Source organism: Homalodisca vitripennis, chromosome 3 (assembly GCF_021130785.1).
Source record: "Homalodisca vitripennis isolate AUS2020 chromosome 3, UT_GWSS_2.1, whole genome shotgun sequence".
In the NCBI taxonomy this organism is placed as follows: Eukaryota; Metazoa; Arthropoda; class Insecta; order Hemiptera; family Cicadellidae; genus Homalodisca; species Homalodisca vitripennis.
The window spans coordinates 163331414-163356080 of record NC_060209.1 but is presented as its reverse complement, the minus strand read 5'-3'; the positions used below and the strand labels follow the sequence as shown (position 1 = coordinate 163356080).

The following is a 24667-nucleotide window of genomic DNA, read 5'->3' as shown; positions in this document are numbered from 1 at the left end:
ATCCACCTTTGTATGGTCTTCTCGTATAGGAAATCTCTAGTGCCTCCAACAAAGCTTCAGTGTGGCAAAAGACAGTCATTAGGTTAATGGCTAAATCTTTTTAACCAAGATTGTAGTTGACATTTCTTTTTTGTAATTTTCAAATAATACCGTAATCTTTACAAATATTTCTTTATATCTGAATTTAATAACTGTATTTATGAAAGGAAATATTAATTACTTTATTGCTTACTTATTACTTAATTGTTTATATATACATTCCTTACTAATTGTACATTTACATCTTACACCAACATACATCATCTAATGGTATACAATTACTGTTTCAGTGTTCTCTCTCGTGGAAGGATGTCGGCTGCCCGTAAAAATGAGGAGTGGAGACGATTGGCGTGAGTACAGTATTAAAATAATAATTTTCTCTTAATTATGTTTTCTTTTCTTAATTGTTTAATGTAGCTTGTGACCTAAATTCTAAAAATGAATTGTCAATTTGATGTCATTAGAAACTGGGTTAAAACACATAGTTGTTTCTCACTAATAAAGATACCTGGATCAATAGAGGATTTAAAAATCATTCTGTATTCATGAAGTTCTCAATAGTTACAAAGAAGAAAGGCTTTTCTGGAGCGTTTTCAACAAAAACTTTTATAATTCAACTACTATTTTGTAAGAATAATGTTTTAGATACCTTTAAAACTATCAAAAAATTAGTAAAGGTAGTAAAGAAAGTTTTAAAAATAGTACAATGTTAATATAAAATGTTTTTTGTTTCAGCCTTAGCCGAAATCATCAGTGTAAAAGAAGTTCAAGGACAAAATTTTTATTACGTCCACTATGTAGATTGTAAGTAATATTAATATCATATTATGAATAAGTGTAAGAGAGTAATAAGTTTATCTTTGCACACTGAAATAAAATGTTAGAGGAATATTTGTAGGCTAATGTACACTGGAAGAAAATTATTATTTTGGTTTTTTCGTGACAAACAAAATTTTACAATCATTAATTTAATCATATTGATTAAAAGACTAACTTTATATCTCACGTAACCAAATGGAAAATATTCGTGGCGGCGAGTTATCCGCTCTTGCTGCTGAATATGTTTAATGCATGTTTGGTAGCGGGTGTGTTCCCGTCACGCTAAAAGGTTGCTAGGTTGGCGCTGATCAGCAAAGGCAAAGGTGACCCGAACTCCCGTCAACATACAGGCCACTTTTTATGCTTGACACCGCGGGGAAGCTCTATGAAAGGTTGCTGAAACCCAGATTGCAGTTGTCCATCGAAGCCACTGGAGATATCTCTCCACAACACTGCAGCAAAGTACCTGGGTGTGTTACTCGACTGCCGTCTTTGGTATTGGGAGCACATCCAGGCGGTGTGTGACAAAGCCTCTAAGGTGGTTTTGTCTCTTGGCAGGCTGATGGCTAACGTAGGAGGCCCTAGGTCAAGTAAGAGACGCCTCCTCATGTCTGCTGTAAACTCAACCCTTCTGTATGGCGCAGAGGTTTGGGCGGGTGTCATGAGGATAAAGCGATATAGTCAAAGGCTGTTATCTGTACAAAGAAGAGCAGTACTTAGGGTCGCCTGCGCCTGCTGCAAACCACCGTTTCCAGTTCGGCCGTGGTGGTCGTGGCTGGGTTGATTCCTATTGATCTGCTGGCCATCGAGAGACAGACCGTCTTTCGGGAGGCTGCCGAGGGGGGTATAGGGGATGCCTTGGCTGCTGCCAGGGTGGAGACTGTAGGTTTGGCAGCGGAGGTGGACGGAAGGATCGGACGGTCACTGGACTTTCCGTCTAACTCGAGAGCTTCAACCTTGGATAGATCGTGGCCACGGTGAGATAGATTTCTACCTGTGTCAGTTCCTGACGGGGCACGGTTACTTTCGGAAGTACCTCCACAGGATGGGAAAAGTCAGGTCGCCTCGGTGTGCTTACTGCCCGGAGGAGGATGATTATGTTCATCACACCTTCTCCGCTTGCAGGCGCTTCACCGAGGCCAGGCGAACGCTCACCACCACAGTTGGCAATGTTTCGGCAGACACCATTGTGGAGCTGATGCTGCAGAGTGAGGATGCACAGAATGCAGTCACCACTCATGTACATGCAATCCTTCATCAGAAGCGTGAAGAAAGATGCCTGGCTGACCCCTAGCTTCCAAAACAAGTAGTGTTGTCTTGGATGGGACATAAGACACACGGATCAGGCAAGATGTCAAAAGGGTTCTGGCCTGGACCCTCCATGGCCGTAGGGGGTTTAGTGGGTAGTCCGCAAGGGAGTCCCACACTCAGTGCGCAAATGCATTCCCCCTTTGTAAAAAAAAATATGGAAAATATTACCATACAATCCATTGTTATCTTGCTTGACACATACTGTTTTGTTTGTTGCATATTTAAGACATCCTCCATGCAATGACTTCTACTACTTAACTTTTTACGATCATTAATTTTTCACTACTTTAATGTATATTAAAATTTTGTTTAAGATTTTGATTTAAAGAAAAATTTGAAGGAAATTTTATATCTAGTTTGTAAGCAAAGATTTTCAGAAATAATTTAAATTAAATTTCATTAAAGTTTGTGAAATCTTTATATCTGAGCTGTCAATAATTTTTCAAAAGTAGGACATTTGTAGACAGACACCAAACAAAGTGATATACAGCGTTTGCTATTAAATGTCTATTAGTATTCTAAACTAGTCCAAAATTTGGTTTCTTACTCATCAGCTGTTAGAGACTGATTGTAGACTGACATGTTCCAGATAACAAGAGGTTAGATGAGTGGGTGGAGGAGGACCGATTAGACACAAGGAAGGTACAGTACCCTCGCAAGGACGGTCAGTCCAGTACGGGAGTTAGCACCCCTAAAAAGGTAAGTACTTTTTTGTATCTTGTATTTCCAATTTTTTTTATGACAAAAATTTCATTGATCTGTTTGTTACAATTATTTGGTGTATATTAAAATAGGATTTACTCATAATTTTTTTTTATTCAAAAATCTTAGAAGGGATTAAACAAAATAATATACATTAATTTGCTTTACCGAATCTTTAATTCAATTTCTTCAAAATAACAAATTTAGTATCTGCAAAAGTAAAGGTTTCTTCCACGTCTTAATAATGTTAGATCATATAATATATCTTATTCTTTGTCAAAAATCCTTTAATTTGTTATATGGGATCTCAAAATCAACTTTGAACGAATTTTAAGATGGTCCATGTTTATTGTAAGTGTTCTCTTTGAGTACTATACTTTCATGTAGCTATGCCAAGTACAGTTTAATTAGATTTACTAACATTTTCAAAGAATATTCATAAAAATATGTGTAGTTGAGAGGTCCACTTAAAATTTAGTAAGTTAAACATATTCCATTTAAACTCACAAACTTCTCAGTTAAACAGAATAACTAACACAGACATGAAAGTTTTCTTTGGTGAAGAATAATTGTGAATGTTTCATTCCTCATAGGAATTGTAAACATACTCTCACAATAAAAGAGATGCTTTCAACTATTGCATTTTAAAGGTTACTGTAAATACGGCGGCTGCTACTACATCTCGCCCTTCGTCACCCGTCGGTCCTGAACTGGTCAACGGCAGTGCAGTGCTTGCTGCGGCACTACACAAGCGGATGGCACGCAAACGAAAAGTACCTCCACCTGTTGTAGAACCTGTTGAGGTATTTTTCCATCTTATTTATAATATATGAAGACATTAAAATTAATTTTGTTTCCTCAATACAGAAAAAGTCCTGTGTTATTTATAAGCCTACAACATCGTATTGATTATTTGATGATTGTATGCTGATCTTGTTTAAGAATTTACCCATACCTAATAGATTTATAATGTTAAAAAGTTTAATTAATCAGTTGGCCTGCAAATAGCCATGTCATCCTCAAAAGACTTATTATACTTGGCTATATCAGGGTTTAATAATTTTTCGCATTTTGCGAAACGAACCGAGAAAATGCGACGTTGTTGAGAAAAGCTCTCTCAAATTTGCGACGAAAGCGAGAAAGAACAACTAACTGTAAAAAGTATATAAAATTTTGAAAATCAGTTTACAGCGAAATATTGTTTTTTAATGATACTAAGATCATATATTTTCTCATCACATTTAATTTCATATATATATATATATAAATATAAACAGTCTGGTTGGAAAACGTATGCCTACTCTCGGATCAAAGAGAATAGATACCCGAGTTTGAACGTTAACCACAAACTAACTAATAGAGCTAAAATTATGGGAGTTACATTAAGCTTAAGCTTCTTTATTTCTGCGTCCAGATGTATAAAGCAAATTATTTATAAACAATAACCAAGTTCTTTGTCTGTAACAATTAAAGAAGGTACTGGTTTTTGCGCTTAATTACTAATCTGCAATTTGGAAAGTTAAATTATTCGCTGTTAAACCTGCCATTGGAGGCCCAGAGCTTGTATGAAAAAGCTGATTGTAAATGATCCAATATATTAAAACAATAATTATATAGTTTACTATGGCTTCCTCCTGCACACATAGGCAGGAGCCAACCACGCACGAGGGCGTGAGTGGACAACGCACGATCGTTGCAACGTCGTTTTCAACGGCCTCAAGGTTCACACATTCCGAGCAGGCACCAGCCACAGAAAATGAACAAAATCTGTTTATTTAAGTTAAAGTGATGTAAAAAACTATAGTTTTAATTTATGTTTAAAAAATGAATTGCCTTTAAACAAAAATAATGGATATAAGCTCAATAATGTGACCAATGCTGATTTTTTTTTTTTTTTTTTTTTTTTTTTTAACCGGATTCGGCTGAGAATAGCAGTTAAAATGGTTTACAAACAGCTGGTTCGACAACAACTTTTATCCATGTAATTAAAAAATTCTAAATTACAATCTCTAAGTTAGTACTATTGTACATATCTCGTTTAAAACTTTGGTCTTAATAGGGTTACAAGTTTTCCTGCTTATGAATGTTCAAAATTGTAGTCTGGTTGAAAAGCGCCAAAACAGTTACCATTTTTCATTTTTTACCAACATGAAACCTAAATTTAATGTTTTTAAACACTTTAATTTATTTCTAGATCGAGAAATAAACAAGCTACAGTTTGATTTAACTGCCTGTACTTTTTACGGTTTTTATGGATACGAGAGTAGTATCCAACGAATGCTCATGCTTGTTGCTATAACAGCGGTTCTGATACTGATACTACAGCACCATGGCTGACATTTCTAAACGTCTTGTCTTGGCGTCTGTAACTAGTACTTTAGATTTGAGGTTATGTTATGGTCAGATTGAAATGTCAGACATTTGTAAAAGGTTAAGCATAACCAATCTAAGCAATTTGTTAATGATATCTGTTTTAAGGCGCTAATAGAAAGGTCAATTTCAATGAGGATTAAACATTGGTGTTTACAAAACAAAGAAGGCTACAGTTTGAATGATGTTGGCAGGGCCTATTTAGTTTTTTAAAGATACACTGATGTTAAAAGTTACTTGTTTTATAAAAATAACCATACCACTTTAATTTGATTTTGTACTTTAAACTGAGAAAAGACTTTATTTTATATATATTTTTACATTAAATTACAAATTTTATTTTCTATCTGCACTGCTTTTCATAAAATCTCGTAACAAAAAATCGTTTAATTATTGAAGATTTAAATATTTTAACAACAGTATATTTATGGATGTAAATATTGGTTCTGGAGGCTAAAATATTATAGAACTGCAGACTATTTTTTGATAAGTATTATTGAAATTTTTGCGGAATACCAATACCATTACTAAGTGTTACAAGAAAAACATTTTTACTAAAAAGTCTGAAGAGCTTGTAGCATTTTTGCTATGAGAATTTTCATTTCAGCTTAAACCTGGGCTATATACTATGACAAGGTAGTGGTTCACCACACCATATGTCACGTAAAAGTAAGGTTCAATGAAAATTTTTAAGTTGACAGCTTATTTTATTATTTATACATAGCATGACGTACATTTATATGGAAAAGAAATTTATACATTCCCCAACTAACAAAAGAAAAAGTGTGTCAGTTTACTGAGTGTTAGATTATGATGATGATCAGTCAAATTCTATGGTTAGACATGTAGCACCATAAAACTTATTCTTGTCTATGTAGAAATGGAGTTTCATGCAAAATTTCAAGTCCACAGATGAAATTTTTCTTGTGAGATCTTGCCATATGATATAATCACATTTATGTTCCTTAAATTGGGATTGGGTTTAATATTATACGCAGTTATAACCTATTGTAGCCATATGGACACAGGGATATACACAGGATGTTCATTGATAGTAATACAAAATAGGAGTATGCCAACCACTTTTGTAACAAGCTTCGCTGAGGTTACATGTAAACTTTCAAATCTATGGCTCATTTCATTCTCAAGATATCCTGTGGACTGATAGAAAGACTAATGATGATAGATTAATGAAGAAATGTTTACATCCTCTCCGGCAGGCAAAAGAGAAACTGTGTCAGTGTAATAAGTCATATCCTTCTATGATGCCTAGTCAGATTCCATAGTCGGACATGCATCATCATAGAAAACACTATTGTGCCCGTAGAAATGAAGTTTCACACAAAATTTATATCAAGAGATGAAATCTTTATCGAGATATCTTGCAATATAATGCATTCCAATTTTTAATTTCGGATTAATTTTGTTCATTAAATTAATAAAAGTCACACGTTGAAATCTAAAACAATTGGATTCAGTTTGTTACAAATTTATTTATTTTACTTTTTCTCTTTGCCTTCATGGTTACCCATAAGACCAGTATGAAGATATTCGTTAACGCTCAACCAAATTCCATGGAGTGACATGCACCATCATCAAATTCATTGTTTCTAGTATATAAATAAAGCTTCATTCAAAATTTCAAGTCTATTGATCCATTCATTTATTAGATATTGTCCAGACAGACAGAAATGAAATTTGTTCAGTCCTACAAGTGATAGGCTCCGCCTATGAGCTATAGCTCAGCTAATAAATGTAATTACGGTTATAATCATTAGTTAAAATTATTTGAAGAATGTTAAATATCTAAAAATAATTTTAGACCAGAAACATTCTTGGTTTCCATTGGAAATAAAATAAGTATGACTCGGAAAAGCCAGAATTCCCTGAACAAATTTGATTACTAGCTTTCTACAAAAATAATTTGCTATGGGAACTGGTTTAGGTGTGGACTTGATATAAAGTATCTTGAAGGGTCACAGCTCGACAACTATCAGTTTGCAAAAAAAAAAGTTTGAACTATAGAATACAATTAATGATAACAAAGAAATGTAGAAAAACCAAGAGCTATTTTAGGATTCGGGTTTAGGATCTCTCCAGAAATAAGTTACATTGCTAAATAGGCTTGAAGATTGTAAGAGTTTCATTCAAGACTGGTGGTGACCAATCACTGTTCTACAAAGTCAGAAGAAAGGTTACTGTACCCTCTTCAGAAAAAATACTGGAAATATTACCTTAATTTCAAGGAGAAACAGAAAACTCAATTTGGCTACACAATTCCTCATTACTGGCATAACTTGTCAAGGGACTGGTTTAATAATCTGCTACATTAGCTACAGCAGACCACTTGACATTCCATTGCCTTTAAGTTCATGTGTCTGCTTACCATGCAATCTCTGATCTAATAAACAGTATATTATGTTAGTTAAATTCATAAATGTTTATTGTTTGATGAGTTATTATTGTTCAATTTATGAATGTTTGTTATTTCAGCCAAAAACTGTAGTTGTAACGGACACAGGTCCTCCACCTGAAGTTCCATCAGCCTCTCCTGCCCCCGCACCTGCGCACGCTCCCCGGATCACAGGGTCTATGGTCTCACACAATGATGATGAAGTCACGAGGATGAAGAACATAGAGATGATAGAAATAGGAATGCATAGAATACGACCTTGGTATTTTTCTCCTTACCCTCAGGTATTTATATTTTAATTTATTTTGTAGTTTTATGAATCTTAAACCCAGGTGCATGCTTTATGCCCTCACAAATATAACGTACAATATTTCCAAGTGGTGTCATGTGCATGTCATACTGCTATTTCCTTTGTCACCATAGTGGTGTCAAATATTTGCACTTTTCAAGCTCTTAATATTTTTAAATTTATAATAATACAAGGGCTGTCCAGAAAGTATTTGATATTTTGATGTTACTGAAAACAAGCCTACCTATCACAACCAAACTTTAATCTCCTTCAAAGTATTCTCCAATGGACATAATGAATTTGTTCTAACGATCCTCCCATTTAAAGAATGAAGTTGCAAAGTCTGCCTTCGGGATAATCGTTAGCTCCACCATGAAATTCAGTTTGACTTTATCAACTGTTTGAAATCTGATTACTTTGAGTGGGGATTTCAATTTCAGAAACACTGCCATATTTGGACTAGTTTGATTTTTAATTTGATCTTAGTAAGCAATTTTGGGGCAAGCCATATCCTTAGGCAGAATTAGTGCTGTCATGGTTTTTGGTATGACCAAATCTTGGTTCAACTCGCACACTCTTAAGTAATTGCTAACCGCACACGTTTAATGTCTTTGGTGGTTCATGTTGATGAAAGCCGACTAGATTGCAAATCACTTTCAACCAGATTCAGTCAACTTTCACAGCCAGTTTGAACACTTTTGAACCACAAATTTAAGGTAGTCAGGGACAGGCTTCCTCCTGGAGGCTTACTGAATCATTTCACAGGTCTCCAGACTTGTTTTCCAAATTTGAAACATATGCAAATCTTGATACAAATTCTGTAATCTTCATGTTCCGTAATTTTTTAGAAGTTTCATATTAATATTTTCTTTATATAATACATATCCCTATTGTATTTTATTCTTAACCCTTTCCGAGCCAATGACGTTACTAGACATCATGCCTAAACTAGCGCTAAAAGCCAACGACGTCCACTGACGCAAAATCAATTTTTTTCTTTATATATATTATTTAAAAGTATTTCTGGGTAACAAACTTAGTAAAAACTGTTAAACAAGATTTATTTAAACAAGGGACAACCGTTCGCGTCTATTTTGAAGGTCACGGCTCTTGTCCGAGCGACAAAATAGCGGGCGGCGGCCGGATGATCATAGGCTCCCGCAGAGCCAACGACGTATACTGACGCGCGCTCAGTCTGCCTGTAGCCTTCCGTGAGGTTAGATGTTTATTCGCCCTTCCATTTTCGATCCGCGTATTTCTCTTTTTAATTTTGATATTAATCAATATTTTTAATCAATGTACAGTGTAGTTTATGTATTATTATCGTGATGTAGGGCTTTATTGTCAAGTTTTTTTTTAGTTTCATTGCTTTTATTTAATTTGTATATATAAATATTCATTATATTTTCTCTAAATAATTACTATATGCTTGTTTTTTGTAAAATATTACAATAATTGTGTTCAATTATTGTTAATTTTTTATATGAACGCATAGAATGTCAAAATTATATTTTTTTAGTGAAATTATGATTTTACCATTTTTTGGCTGTAAATTAACAATAAAGAGCGAAAAAAAATATTTTGTTGTTTTTTTACCTCTTATGTTATATAGAAACTGTTACTTATAAAAAAAATTGGTTTTGGTAAGTGGGAATTTTTTTATTTTTTTAACCCTCCGAGCGTCCATCATATTTCCCTAAACGTCCACCTTTTTTATATAGGTTTTGCAGTCTTTTTTTGCATAATTCATAAAAAATCTTAAGAAATGGTTTAAATATAGAGTATTATTATACATCATTTTTTCTCGTAAAGACTTACAGAATATGATTATATAAAAATTAAAATTAAAAAAAAATTTTTTTTTTGCAACAGCCTATGAAAGGGAAAAAAATATTTTAGAAAATATTTTTATAATATAATAAAAGTATCCACATGTTATTGTTATATTACCGTCTAGAACAATTTCATAATAGGCAAATTATACCAAATTTAGTCATGAACACATAAATATACAGGGTTATAGGGTTCTGTGAATATATTCATAATGTTATACAAACTTACATGGATATGCACAAATTTGAATTTTTGCCTATTTGGTGTTTGCTAAGTAGCACAACAATAAAAAATTATTTTCATGCAGTTAAATGCTTTTGTTATTTACCTTTTTTGAAGTAGTTTGTAGATTAGATGAAGAAACGAGTTTTTTACAACACAAAACTATAACACACACACACACACACACACACACACGAAAAAAACACTTATTATTTACATTATATACAAAAAAAACTGTTCACAGTTTTATTCATTGTCGTCTTGTCCATCTGGGTGCTGCCTTTTTATCCCTGTAAGGGACCTTCTGAAGTGCTTCATTTTGCTGAAGCACTTGGGATGAACCCCACAATTGCATGCTTCACACCACCAATAGCTGCGTTTTTTACAAACAGGACATACCCTTTGATTGTCCCCTGGTAGGTGTGCCAGTGCATGTTCTACTGATGTTGGAGCAGGCTGAGGGGCTACTTCTTCTGGTGCTGTTCTTGTGAGTTCATCAATTAGAACCATCACAAATTTTCTTCGGGCATAGGCTTGTCTGTATTTTTTTTGAATATAAGATGAAGGAGTCGAAAATTGCCATGTCAAGGAGATTATAAAAAATTTTTTTCCAATAGCGAGTGGTGGTCCGCGAGCATGATATGTGATAGATTGGATTATCTTTCATGTCCACTCCACCCATGTATAAATTATATTGCTGTATCATGTATGGCTTTACAGCCTCATGGTGACTTTTTTTTTGCTTTGAACTCGTAGATCTTGGGCATGACAAGCTTTTGACAAAAGGTATACTGGTTTTTTCGGGTTATTTTTTGTTTGTACCCTACTGCTAACACAGGCCCTCTTCTAAAATAAACACTCTGTTGTTCACCTAATTTAGTTGACAAGACACTCTTTGACAAATCTTTGGTCCTCTTATTTCACAGTTCCAGTAAGGTAAGTGTCCTTCTCAAACAAGGATTCAGCGAGTGGAAGCTTTGTATAAAAATTGTCTGTGAAGAGGTGGTAAAATTTGTTTAGAAGCCTTGTTTGTGTCATTAATTCCATTATAACTTTCTGAGTAAATGGATCATTGCCGTCTTGGAGAAAGTCTTTACCACTATATAATGCCGTGTGCAAGATATATCCAGTCTCACTGTCACATATTTCAAATTTTTAAATCCCAAATCTGGCGTGTCTTTTATTTTGGCATGTACTGTATGAATACCGATCGATTTTTCATACCTATCATACTTTCATCTATCGATAGGTTTTGATAGGAACAAAATATGTTTTGAAGGCATGATTAATTGAGTCCATGAACTCTCGAACCTTGGACCCAGGGGTCGTACCCTGGTTCTCCCTTTTTTAGAGTGTTTGCCGAAGTCAGATGGAGAAATGACAAATGAGACAAAAACGATTGTAAGACATTGTCTGTCCAAACCAGGGAATGTATTGGTTGCTAAGGGTTGCCCAATAATCTTTTACATTTTGTTTCCCCGGATCATTCCCATATTAATAACTATGGCAATGAACCGCTTCATCTCAGCTATTGAAACATCAACCCATCGCTTGCATCTAGATGTTGGTTTCATTTTACCTCCAGTTCTTTTTCATCCAATTTTTTTGAAGCATACAAATTAGTTTTCATTACATAGGCAAAAACCAGAATTGCTTGGGTAAAAAATAAAGAGAAGTATGCCAAAGGTGAACTATTTCTTGGAGGACAGTTTTTGATCCCCGGATTCCTCACACGAAATTTTGATGGCAGATCGACTGGGTTTTCAGAACCTGGGTATACTCGAACCCACACTGGCCCAGGAGGTGCAGGATGAACTGGGATCTCAGGACGATAATCATTGTCGGATTCGTTCCCAGCTGGGCTAGAGCCGGACCTAGGCCTTTCGCTTCTCCTCATTACTAGAATCCAAATCTGATGCATTTGGCTCATAATCGTCATCTGAGCCAGATGAATAGTCACATAGGTCATTATCTATATCTGAATTACCTTCCGATACATCTCCTAGGGATATTTGATCATCGTCTAGGTTATTTTCGTCTATGGATGTAGTAGGGACTGCCTCAACTTCAGAATTATCAAATTCACTTACATCGGTCAATGATAAGATTTCTCTAATGTCACTTGATCTGCACGGGTCACCCATTGTTTACAGTTAGTACACTAAACTCACACAAATAAAGAGAAAACTATTCACAACACAAAATACTATTCGCAAAATGCTCAATCACTCATCTGTGTGCAAAACAACAACACACTGAAGAATCACGCGAGCCGCGTCCCGCCCGAAATAACAGCTGGTATAACCACGTACACTAGCATCTGGTACAGACCAAGAGGTATACAAAGACCACTAAATGTAAAAAACAACTCACGGGCTTTCGTTATATGTAATTTAGAACAATATTACGCCAATAATAGCGCGGGTGCAAATTAATTTGATCGGCAAGTGCCCGTCGACTTAAAATAAGACGGCGACGTTTAGAGAAAGGTGCCGTCGACTTAAAACAAGTCGGCACCGACGCTCGGAGGGTTAAGGTGTATGGGCTCTTAGGAGTAGTTTTGGTTATTTATTTGTGGCTCGCTAAGGGTTAAGATAAAAATAGGTCTATTTATTATGTTTTGTAATCCTTTAACTTATTTTTTATTTTATAACATTTTCTTACATAATTCTGAGAAATTTCCCACGTACAAGATCTGTAATATATGTAAGGGTATATTTACATTCCATCTCTGTCTCAAGAAATTAATATTCCTTGTATATTTTCTGCATGAAGTGTTAAGTTAAAATTAAAATTTAGCTATCATTCTTATGTCTAAAGAAAATGTGCACCGTGTTGAAAAATGTACATTCAAATAATTTTAGGATCTACTATTAGTCAAAAGTCGTACAAGTTGAAATTCAAATCTTACTAAAGTTTATTGTTTGTTAACATTTATTTTGTGTTGCAGGAACTAACCAATCTTCCCTGTATTTATATTTGTGAATTCTGCCTGAAGTATCGGAAAAGTCGGAAGTGTTTAGAAAGGCATTTGGTAAGTTTAGAATTATTAATTAGTTATACAGGGTGAGTCTGACCACCCGTGCAGTATTTAAAGCTGTCTTAATAACTGACTTCCACACTTTTTCTATATCTTTTCTCCATAATTTGGCCTCTCCGAATCCATTAAAATTATTTTCAATTTTGAAAAATGCCCCTAAAGGGCCAAATTTGAGGGGCAGAGGTACTTTTTGGGGAATTTTCAAATGTAAACATAGGTCGTGTGATACATCAATTTGAAGCTCTAATTACACAGAACATTTTGGTGCAAAAAAAAGTTAATTATCTTTAGCCTTATGTACAGGGTATACCAAAATGTTTTGAAATAGGACTTTAAAATAAAGTACCGTGTTACCCTACCTACAATACAGAACAGCTCCTGATTTTTTTTCTAACTTGCTATTGACCTATTTTTCAATGAAATATGTGGTACGGGCATTTTTCACTGGATTTTCTAAATTTCAAAAATATTCAAAATTTAAGAATACAAAAAAATCATAACACTCAAAATTCTTAAATAGCAACATATAATAAATTTTATATCAAATAAAAGGTCTTTTTAAAACAAACATTTTTTGTATTTAACTTTTTTTCCTATCTCTTACTGTTTCAAAATGGCAGCCGAAAAACTGAATTACGTATGTCTGTTTACAAAATGTAACAAATTATTTTTATTTGAACAAACAGGTTTTTGTGATTAACACTCCAGTGGTCGCGCGGGGTAATCTATTACCCCAGCGAGTTTGTTTTTATCGCCCTTGTCAGTTGGCATCACTGTTGACCTTGGGTGGCTCAGTACCTTACCCCCTACTCCTCAACAATCTGTCAGTGTAATTTCAACTCCTGTTGTAGTGCGGTTCTGTCTTTATTAATGTTTTACTAGATGTCCGCGCGGGCTGGAGTAAATAGTTACCCCGCGCGACCACTCGCGATACTGATTTTTTCAAGTGAGTGTGAATAACTCAAGTAGTATTTTGTTTATATTCTAACTTGTAACTGATGACCGAAAGTGACGGAGAACAGTTACGTTTGTGGTTAGAAGAAACGGAAAGTGATGGTGAGAGTGTTTTGGTCATAGAAGACCCTGACGAAGCTGAAGAAGACAATATTGAAACAAATATTCAAAGATCAGACGAAGACAATGAAGGAAGTGATTTAGAACATGAATTCAGTGGTGATGACGGTGTTCGAAATAACTTGTTTGCTGAAGATATGGAGCAGGAAAATGGAGGAGTTGTGGAAGCAGGCCTTTTGGACAATCGTGAGTTTTATATTGGTAAAGATAGAGAAACTAGGTGGTACGTAGAGCCACATATGGCTAGTACATATCACACTCAATCCCACAATATAATACCTCATTTTCACCGGCCTGGTCCTACAGGTAGAGCAAAAAACGCGAAAACACACATACAGTCCCTTGAATGCATTTTCGATCAAGAAATTATAGACAAGATAGTTACATACACCAATATATACATTGAGAAAATCATCGCAAAATTTGGACGAATACAGGATGCAAAACCCACTGATGTGTGTGAAATTAGAGCCTTCTTAGGTATAGTTTTAATGGCAGGAGTTATAAAATCAAGTAAGAGAAACTCAATAGAAATGTTCAATATGAAAAACGGTACGGGTGTTGAAGCTGTATACGTTACAATGAGTGAACACAGGTTTAGGTTTTTGATGCGCTGTTTGCGTTTCGATGATGTGCGCACTAGAGAACAGCGCCAGTCCCTTGATAAGCTAGCAGCGTTTAGGGAAGTGTTTGAAATGTTTGTAAAGAACTCTAAAAATGCTTTCAAACCATCGGACTACCTGACAATCGATGAACAATTAGTGGCGTTTCGTGGAAACTGTTCATTCCGCCAATATATTCCATCGAAAGCTGCAAAATATGGTTTGAAGATTTTTGCACTTGTATCTTCTTCAAATTTCTATACAAGTAACCTAGAAGTTTACGTAGGTGACCAGCCTGTCGGGCCAATGAAAAAAAGTAACAAGCCTTATGACGTAGTAATGCGCCTGGTTGAACCATTGTCTGGCACAAAGAGAAACATAACAGCCGACAACTGGTTTATTTCTTTACCATTGGCTCTTGACCTTCTTGAAAAAAAAAAACAACTTACTGTCATAGGTACCGTAAGGGGTAACAAACGAGAAGTTCCAGAAATTTTCTTAGCTGACAAAGACAGGGAAGTATATAGTAGCTTGTTTGGCTACTATGAAAAGGCAACTTTGGTCTCTTATGTGCCAAAAAAAAGTAAAGCTGTCATTGCTTTGTCCACAGTGCATCAAATCGGTGAAATTGATCCTAACACCTACGAGAAGAGGAAGCCTATGATAATAACTGATTATAACAATACTAAATTTGGAGTTGATATACTTGATAAGATGTGCCACCAATATGACACTAGCCGAAACTCTAGAAGATGGCCATTGACTCTGTTTGTTTTTTCATCTGCTGAATGTCAGGGGTGTAAATGCAATAAACATTTTCCGGGAAAATAACAACAACCAAAATGTAGTCCGAAGAGAATATTTGTCAACTTTGGCGTTGGAGTTGATGAAACCAGCTGTTCATCGCCGAATGAATCTTGACGCGATACCGAAACAACTCAAGGACAGATGTAAACTCTTTTTGGGAATAGAAGATTCAGAGGGACCTCCAGTACTGGCAGAGAGAGGACCAGCAACTAGTGGCAGATGTGTGATGTGCCCAAGAGCATCTGATAAAAAAAACAAGAAAGAGTTGTGACAAGTGCCATCGTCGTGTGCGCCAAAATCATCTCAAGAATGTTTGCGATCAATGTTTTCAATGAACAATGTACATAACAGATTTATTGATAGTAAAATAAGTTTTCAGCTTTTAATATTGCATTTATTTGTTTGTATTTCAAAATACTCAATTTATTGATATTAAATTTTAACCATACCAAAACAGCTCTTTAATTTTTTTTCTAAAAACTGTTTGTAGTTTGACACTATGTCAAGATTTTTATTGAGACCAACCCCTAAATAATGTTAAAAGTGCAAATTCGTTTACAATGTTTAATAAAGTTAATAAATTGTGTAAGTTATGCAGTTTTATTTCGGGCTAAAAACTCAATTAGCACATGTATTGGTTTATGCGGTCACCTTGACTTCACTATATGTGTATTTAAATGTTTGTCATATGTTGCAGTTTTAGAAAGCTATATATATATATAGCTTTATATATACATACATACATATATATATATATATATATATATATATATATATATATATATATATGAGTATAAACATAGTAGTCTTAAGCAAAATTACTTGTTACTTGTGTGCTCCAGTCAATTTGATACATAAACATTATCTAAGAACAGCTTACTACAACAGCAAGTAAAATCAATATATCGAAAAAATCACTCAAGTTGGATGCTATAATTCGGTGTTAACAGCAATTGTCGATATACATGAAACAAATATATCATCTTGGTCTGCCTAAAAAATTTTTAAAACTATCATTATATGTCAAATTTTATTTGGGGTAATAAATTACCCCGCGCGACCACTCATGTCACGTTGTGGGGCGCAACCACTGGAGTGTTAAATAAACAGAATTTGTTATGAAATCAGACCAAAATTCAACGTTTTAATTTTCCAATGTGGCCCAATATTTTTTTAGTAGTTTCCATGTTTATCTTTTAAAGATCAATGATTCATGTATGCACATAATACCATAATGGCCACTAATATTATTGAGTTATTGGATCTAAATAGTTTTGGGAGGCATAAACATTGACTAATATAATTTTCTTTCTGTAACAAATTTAAATAAAATATCAATTCATTCTAAACAATGATATTTGCTTGTTTTCATGGATACCAAATAAATTTAAAATTCTGTATTATTAATTATTTCCGTGGTAACTAGGTGTCTTTTATTTTAAAGGCTTGAGCTTGCTGCACGTGTTTTAAGAGCTCTTGTACTTTAAACAAATCGCGGTTCAATCTAGTTGAAAGGTCTAAAGAGGGGTCAAAAGCAAGTTCAGGAGGTACACTAAGAGGAGTTTATCCACCCAGTTGAAAGAGAGTTCTAACGAAGAAGGAGAGAAAACTCCGCAGCAGTCGTCCACTCTTGCTAGAGACAGCTTCGTCTTCAGGAAGAAAAGAGGAAATCAACCAAAGTTCCAACCACCAGGACTTTCTTGAAGAGCCCAGCAGAGTAGACAACAAGAGGTTTCAACTTCCGAAAGGTTCCGAAAAGGCTTCGAAAGAGCTCCTTCTTTGAACTCCTGAGTCAGCAGAGGAGTCCTCCACATCCACCTTTGTGAACTCCAACAGGACAGGCGCCCAGAGAGTCTAAGGGAGATTTTCACGCTTTCTTCTACTTGAAAGCTAACTTCGGGAAAAAAACTCCCGCCCGAGGTTCTCCAGTCTAACTCCCGCGTCCTAAAAGAAAAGCGTCCGGAGAGTTTCCTGGGACGATCTTCACTTCTCGCATCCTGACGATTCTCTTTGGAATCATCTGCAGCCAATCTATCTTTGAGTTTACTATTGGAATGTGGGGCAGCGTGTTGGTATAACCATACTGGGAGCGGTATTGAATGGAAAAACAGATGGATGACCGCTACACTACGTCGCGATGGTCGGGGCGGCGTAGACATGGGGGGGTAGGACACTCCCCCTCAACACTACCCCTAACTTCGAGACACACACACCAACACTATACCCACCAATACTTGTATGAAAATGAAGACATTGGCGAAGATTTTATGACCTCTAAATTATTGTTCCTGTAAGCAATTTAAATTTGTGTAATAAAACGCTTATTTATATTTTGTGCTGTTATAAATTTTGAGGGAATCTAGAATATAACACTGGGTAAATAGTGCATATTATTGCAACTAATATTGAAATTTATGAATCTAAGTGCGATCAACCTTATAGATTATCGTCGAAAAAAAATTCAAATACTTAGAATGTTTAAAGAAAATTGTTCAAAAACAAAAACATACACATCAAACTATATAATTTTAATCTTTAATAAAACATTTAGTGACAAATATTTATAGGGCCAACTAAGGTTATTTCTGGTGTGCCACAGAAAAGCATTGGGCAATTCAATTATGTTCCAAACAGCAATTTGTAACTGAATCGGTCATTTCAAAAACAACACGTGACATTTTTTTTAAATTTCACTTTTTTATATTTTCTTGTTCTATTTGAGTAGGGGCACAATTCCGTGCAGAAATGACACATGTGCTATGATGCTTTTCCTGTTAAATTTGGATCAGAATATTTCGTTCCGTGCAGAAACGACACAAGTGAATGCACATGTGTTGTTTCTGTACTAAATGATGATTTTCTCTGTCTCTTGTTGCTAATTTAACTGTGTATATAAAACTTCATGTGTTATAAAAAGGGTGACTTGTGAGATATTTGTTTAGATTATTTAAACAAATATTTACATATCTTCTTTTTTGATAATATTTAGTAATTTTAATAAAAAGTACTATCCAATTATCCAATATAGGTTGATTTCTAATAAAATTCCAAATTAGGTTCGTTTGTTATAACCAGCAAACAATTTTGAGTGTTGTAATGATGATGATTTGTGTTTACTGCTGTAGTTGACTCTTGGATTGTCCTGAAATCTAATATAGTTTGATAAATATGCAAGCGATAATTGATCACGGTGCCATGTTCAACAAAAGCATCCCTCACAGAGTCATCCGACTAAGTTTGAGCATAATACGAATTGCTTTCTTTGCAATATTAAAATTTTATCTAGGTTTGTTTTAGTAGTAGTTCCATAGACAGCAACACCATAGGCTATACGTGACTGTATTAGAGAGAAATATGTTTTCATTGCAAACATCAGAACTCTCCTAAAAACACTCAGGAGATTAAGAACTAAAAAAATCACACACACAAATTTGATAAGGTACATTATACTGTACAAGTGTCATTGCCAAAATGAAATTCTTGAACATAGTAAACTTTTCATTAATTTGTAACATTCATTTTAAGATAATTCTCAATCTGGCACATAAACTGTAATGGCACAAGTTTTAAAAACAACCATTTATGTAACATAGCTATGGTGGGAAGGGTTCCTATTCAATGTGAATGTTAACTATACCTACATTCACCTTCTGCTAAATGCAGCATCTGATCTGATCTGACACTATCACAGACTAAACTCCTGGAATCTAGAGCCCACGTCCATCTGGAGGTCCAACAAAAATTGGTGGCTTCTAGATTCCAGGAAGCCATGTAGATTCCAGGAAGCCATGTAACAGTATCAGATTTCAGAAGCTGCACTAAGCGGAAGGTGAACTGCAGCTAGCTATAGTCAACATTTGCAACCATTTATGTGTTTTCAAAAGTATATTACAGCCATGACCAATACTCTAAATAATTTTACTCGTACTTATAAAAGAATATTTTGTGAATTTTTATATGTTTTCTGTACTGTTTCAAAATACTTTTTACTGTATGTAGTACCTATATTGTTTAAAAAATATATTTAAAACTTAAAATATTTGAAGTAAATTTATGATATGACAGTGAATTTAAGTAATGCTTGTCAGTAATGTCACAACCCTTAAACAATACACATTCTCGGTTAAGTATTATGTATAGTTTCATTAAGATTAGACTTATCATGTTTTAGTAATCACAAACTGATAGTAGGTAATACACGTAATTTAAATTGATGTATCACACGACCCATGTTTACATTTGAAAATTTCCCAAAAAGCACCCCTACCCCTCAAATTGGGCCCTTTAGGGGCATTTTTCAAAATTTAAAATAATTTTAACGGATTTGGAGAGGCCAAATTATGGAGAAAAGAGATAGAAAAAGTTTGGAAGTCAGTTATTAAGACAGCTGTAAATACTGCACGGGTGGTCAGACTCACCCTGTATAAAGTGGAGCCATGGTATATAGAACCTCAATAAACCGATATTTTGTCATTCGTTTTAATGTAATATTTCAAGATTTAATGTAAATTTCCTAAATATATTGAGTTTTCACCCCTAATTTTGTATACTGTAAACGTCTATCGAAGTTTCATTGTTAGTCCAACAAACTGAAGTACAGTACCCTATTTTTCATGTTGAACACCGGGCACTCCTTGTTATCTGTTGTCGCCAGTGGTGAATCACCACTCCACCCTCAGTTTGATTTGGATGTTACAGTGATTGAAGTTAGTTTAAGTTAGTTCAGTGAACCTTGCACATTAGCTTTTCAACTGTGACAATATAACATGTAAAAGTACGATGGCAAACATTGTATTCATATAAATTTTTCAGTTATTACTTTATGTTCCCATTTATACTGCATGGTTTATTATAATTTATAAATTTAAATTTATATAAAATACTTGTTATAATTTCTTACTACACATGTCCCGATAAAGTATTCATAATCAAGCCTAGATTGTTACCGTACTTGTTGTGGATCCCTTTATATCGAAGTCTGTTGATTTTACTTTAATATAATGAATAATAGAATAACAATTGTAAACCATTAATTACAGAAATCTGCCCCAAACAACCATGATATATCGATCCTCATTATATCAAAATTCTCAATATACCGAAGTTTTGTATTTTATCTTGAGTTTCGATATTGAGATTCCACTATATATATATATATATATATATATATATATATATATCTTTTATTGAAAGGAGAATAAGTTTTTTGTAATTGGAGAATACAGTCATGTGGTTTAAAAAAAGATTTAGTTGTGTTTAGGAACACTGTTTTATGTACATATTACAGTAGTCTCTGATATTATATTGTTAAATATGTTTATACATAAATGTTATTTTTAGGTCAAGTGCAACTTAAGACATCCGCCAGGTAATGAGATATACAGGAACGGGACCATATCATTTTTTGAGATTGACGGAAGAAAAAACAAAGTGTATGCACAGAACTTGTGTTTGTTGGCAAAACTTTTTCTCGACCACAAGACATTGTACTATGACACAGACCCGTTCCTGTTTTACGTGATGACAGATCTCGATGACAGAGGCTTCCACATCGTCGGTTATTTTTCCAAGGAGAAGGAGTCTAATGATGATTATAATGTTGCCTGCATTCTCACTATGCCTCCCTACCAGCGGAAAGGATATGGAAAACTTCTCATAGAATTTAGTGAGTACTTTATCATTAGTGAGATGAGATAGACAATATATCAGTTAAGTTAGTTATGAGGTACAATTAATTATATAAAAAAACCAATATTCATAATATATACAAAAGTACTAGATAAACAGGTGTAAGAAAGAATTTGTGGTCCATGGTAAGCCTACTTAGGTAATATTTAGCTCTTATGGTTTGTTTGAAAAAGTATATTGTTATTTGTTTTCCAGACCAGCGATCCTACTAAATCAAGGTACTGACTGTACACTTTTTGTATAGTTCATGATAAACCAATGTTTCCACAAAAGTAATTGGGACTGAATGCTTATCGGCGTACTCAATTTAAAAACTTAGTGTAATAATTATGAAAATGTTGATGATAATGATAGGATATTATTTTAGAAATGTTCAATAAATGGGAAATCTTGGTTTTGGTTGCTTTGCAATGAGGTAATGAAGTGTCATGGAAGAGCTATTAGTTCAGTGTAATGTTTATGAACAGGATAAGATCCATTCAGAACAATGTTAAATCCAATGTTTGTGGATTTATTGCTAATCCACTCTGGTAGAGAGGAAGTGTGTATGAGGGTTTAAGAACCAGAAGTAACAGTGGTTTTTGCTTTTTTTAAATGAATTTTTTACCTGCTCTCAAAACAATTTTATTGCTGATTAAAAGTTATAAAAGTAAACAAGTCTTTTTTGAAAGCTGGGCACACGTAGTATGCATGTTGATCAACATATTATTGAACAATTCATGGAAAACTACATAACAGTATTTGTCACAAAAGATCCATTGTTACAAAGTTTATAAAAGCTCAAAGGTAATACACTTTGTAAACATTTGGAAATTGCATTTAAATCCCAGTCATTTAAAGGGCCTTAAACAAATACTGCCATTTCAATACAAGTTGAAGTGACGTAAATAGTCACGCATTCACCTAATGGGGGACAGAATCCACCAGGCCTCTAGATGTGGCCTGTTTAGCTAAGAGGACAACTACCTTTAATTTCACCTGAGCTAAGAAGAGAGCGGTATAGTCCACACTTTGTAGCCTCATGAGTGCAAAGTGCTAAAATCAGTTATTGAACGTGATCTTTAAATTATTGGAATTAATTTTTCTTTTCTTTTTTAAGGCTATGAGCTGTCAAAGTTTGAAGGTAAAACTGGATCCCCCGAAAAACCACTGTCAGATCTCGGACTGTTGTCGTACAGAAGCTATTGGGCACAAACCATCTTAGACATACTGATAACCACCAAGCCCACAGGAGACAACGAGAAACCGCAGATCACGATCAAGTAAGTTCATTACAACAGTCACTCATACAAACATGTTAATACTGATACCGAATGGAAGAACACATCAAGTGTTATATAACTTAAAGGGATTTGCTGTATCTAAATCCAAGCAAATTTGTCCATTTCGTATGATCCATTTCTCCATCACTTTTTGAATAACCTTGTAATCTATTACCATACAATTCATCCCAAAAGTAATTCTCAATTCCTGTAAAATTGCTCCATTTTCATTATGATGAATAAATGAAGTGTGAAATCCAATAAACAATGTGCCATGAGTAATGGACCAAGACATAATAAATTGTCCATGATAATACATAGATAATAGACTGAGCAGGCTTCATCAGGACTTTTTACAACCATATTGGCAGTTAACTAGAAATGCTGGGAAGCAATGCATGTGCTACATGTGTGAGAGAACGCGTCTCATATTCCAAACTCAACAAAATAGATATTTTGTTCTATGGGTATTATTTGTGCATTGAAATAATCTCAGATTCTTTTTCATTTTCCATACAAATTCTCTGGAAATAAGAATTTTCACTATTGTAAACCCATTGTGTTGTGTTTGTTTTAGTGAAATTTGTGAGATGACAAGTATTAAGAAAGAAGATGTGATAGCAACACTGCAGAAGTTGAATCTCATAAACTATTACAAGGGTCAGTACATAATAACGATAAACCGGGAAACAGTGACTCAGCACATGGCTGCAATGGCCAAACGCAAGATCAGGATAGACCCTAAGTGTTTACACTGGACGCCTAAAGACTGGTCCAAGCGTGCAGGGTGGTGACGGGAAGTGGGGATCTCTAGCATCGTCCATCTGGTACAATATATTACAGCTGTACAAACGTATAATTGTACAATATTTGTGTGTACAACTGTTCACCGTACTGTGATATTCTATGTAGTTAATTATGTGCTGCAATTTTAATCAGCTTAAATCTAGTTGTAAAATCACAGTTAATTAATTAAGAAGGAAGAGTTTTGTGCATTACCATGTAGATGTAGTCAATGAGTAGTTATTATTTAAGTTACAAGACTTTTGTAGTATTCATTCAATTTTTTTTGTCAATATGAGAAATGGAAAAGTGTTCAAAACTCTTTCTTTTCTATTTTTAAATTTCACTAGCTGGTGATCCCCCTCTATTGTTTTGTAAATTATTTTTATACATTATTTTGGATATTCCCATATATGTAAAAAAATGTTGTAGGTGTACTAGCATATTAAGCTCTATTTTCTTAACTGTTTTGCAGTTTTTAAATGATTGTCATTTAGATTTATTTTTAGTCAAGTAAGTCCATATTTTATGGGCTGTATTGTAATTTATTTATATTATTTTATTTTCTATTCTTCATTGAGTTTTTTTATTATGTATCTTGATTTTAATTATTTGGGAGAGATATTTTCTAATTACATTAGGCTCTCTAGGATTACCAAGGTACAATTATCTGAGCCTATAGGTTAATCAAGACAGTTAAAACAAAAATCACACACAAAATTAGCGAATATACTCCTTAATCTGTAAGTGAAAGTGAATATTAGTTACTGCAGAGCCTCTTGTAGCCAGTTACAGCCAACTATGTATGCAAGTAATGTGCAATATGGAGTGGTTTGATGGAATCAATATGATGATCATTATATAAAGCAAGTTTCTATTAATACATAGACTAGATATATTAAGTTTTAAAACGTTTTATTTAAATATTGGATATTAATTTGTTTGATGCAGTATGTATCGCAACACAATGGTTTAACATAATAATCACAAGGTAAAATAGTTTTTTTGTTATTATTGACATGTTAGTAATTGGTATCATATCATGAATCAATACAGCTTATGGTATTGAGTTTGAACAATATGCATAATAGTATTTTTGTAAGAATTGTTTGGTAAAACATGTGTTGCAACATATTGATTTTATATAATCAAAACAATACATAATAATATATTTTTGTTTATATTGACGTATTAAAAATATTTTTTTGTATCATACCCAGGAACTCATAATCAGTATAGTTTTTATATTAAGTTTAATCAATACTTCTATATTTGTATGCATTTTTGGTACAACATGTATTGCAACACATTGATTTAATATAACCAAAACAGTACATACATTTGGTAATTTTTATTCTTGACCTATTTATTTGATGATTGGCGTCTTATCAAGAAAACTATCAATATAGACTA

General features: G+C 34.1%; 1 protein-coding gene across 1 annotated transcript; it reads left to right on the top strand.

The window, feature by feature from the left end:
• Positions 1–330: 330 nt before the first annotated feature.
• LOC124357728 (histone acetyltransferase Tip60) lies at positions 331–24594 on the top strand. Its single transcript, XM_046809737.1, has 9 exons — positions 331–389; positions 775–843; positions 2759–2868; positions 3522–3674; positions 7735–7938; positions 12949–13032; positions 20862–21186; positions 22309–22471; positions 23049–24594. Exons 1-9 carry the CDS (start codon positions 368–370, stop codon positions 23263–23265), a joined length of 1347 nt encoding a protein of 448 aa, XP_046665693.1. The 5' UTR covers positions 331–367; the 3' UTR covers positions 23266–24594.
• Positions 24595–24667: the final 73 nt, after the last annotated feature.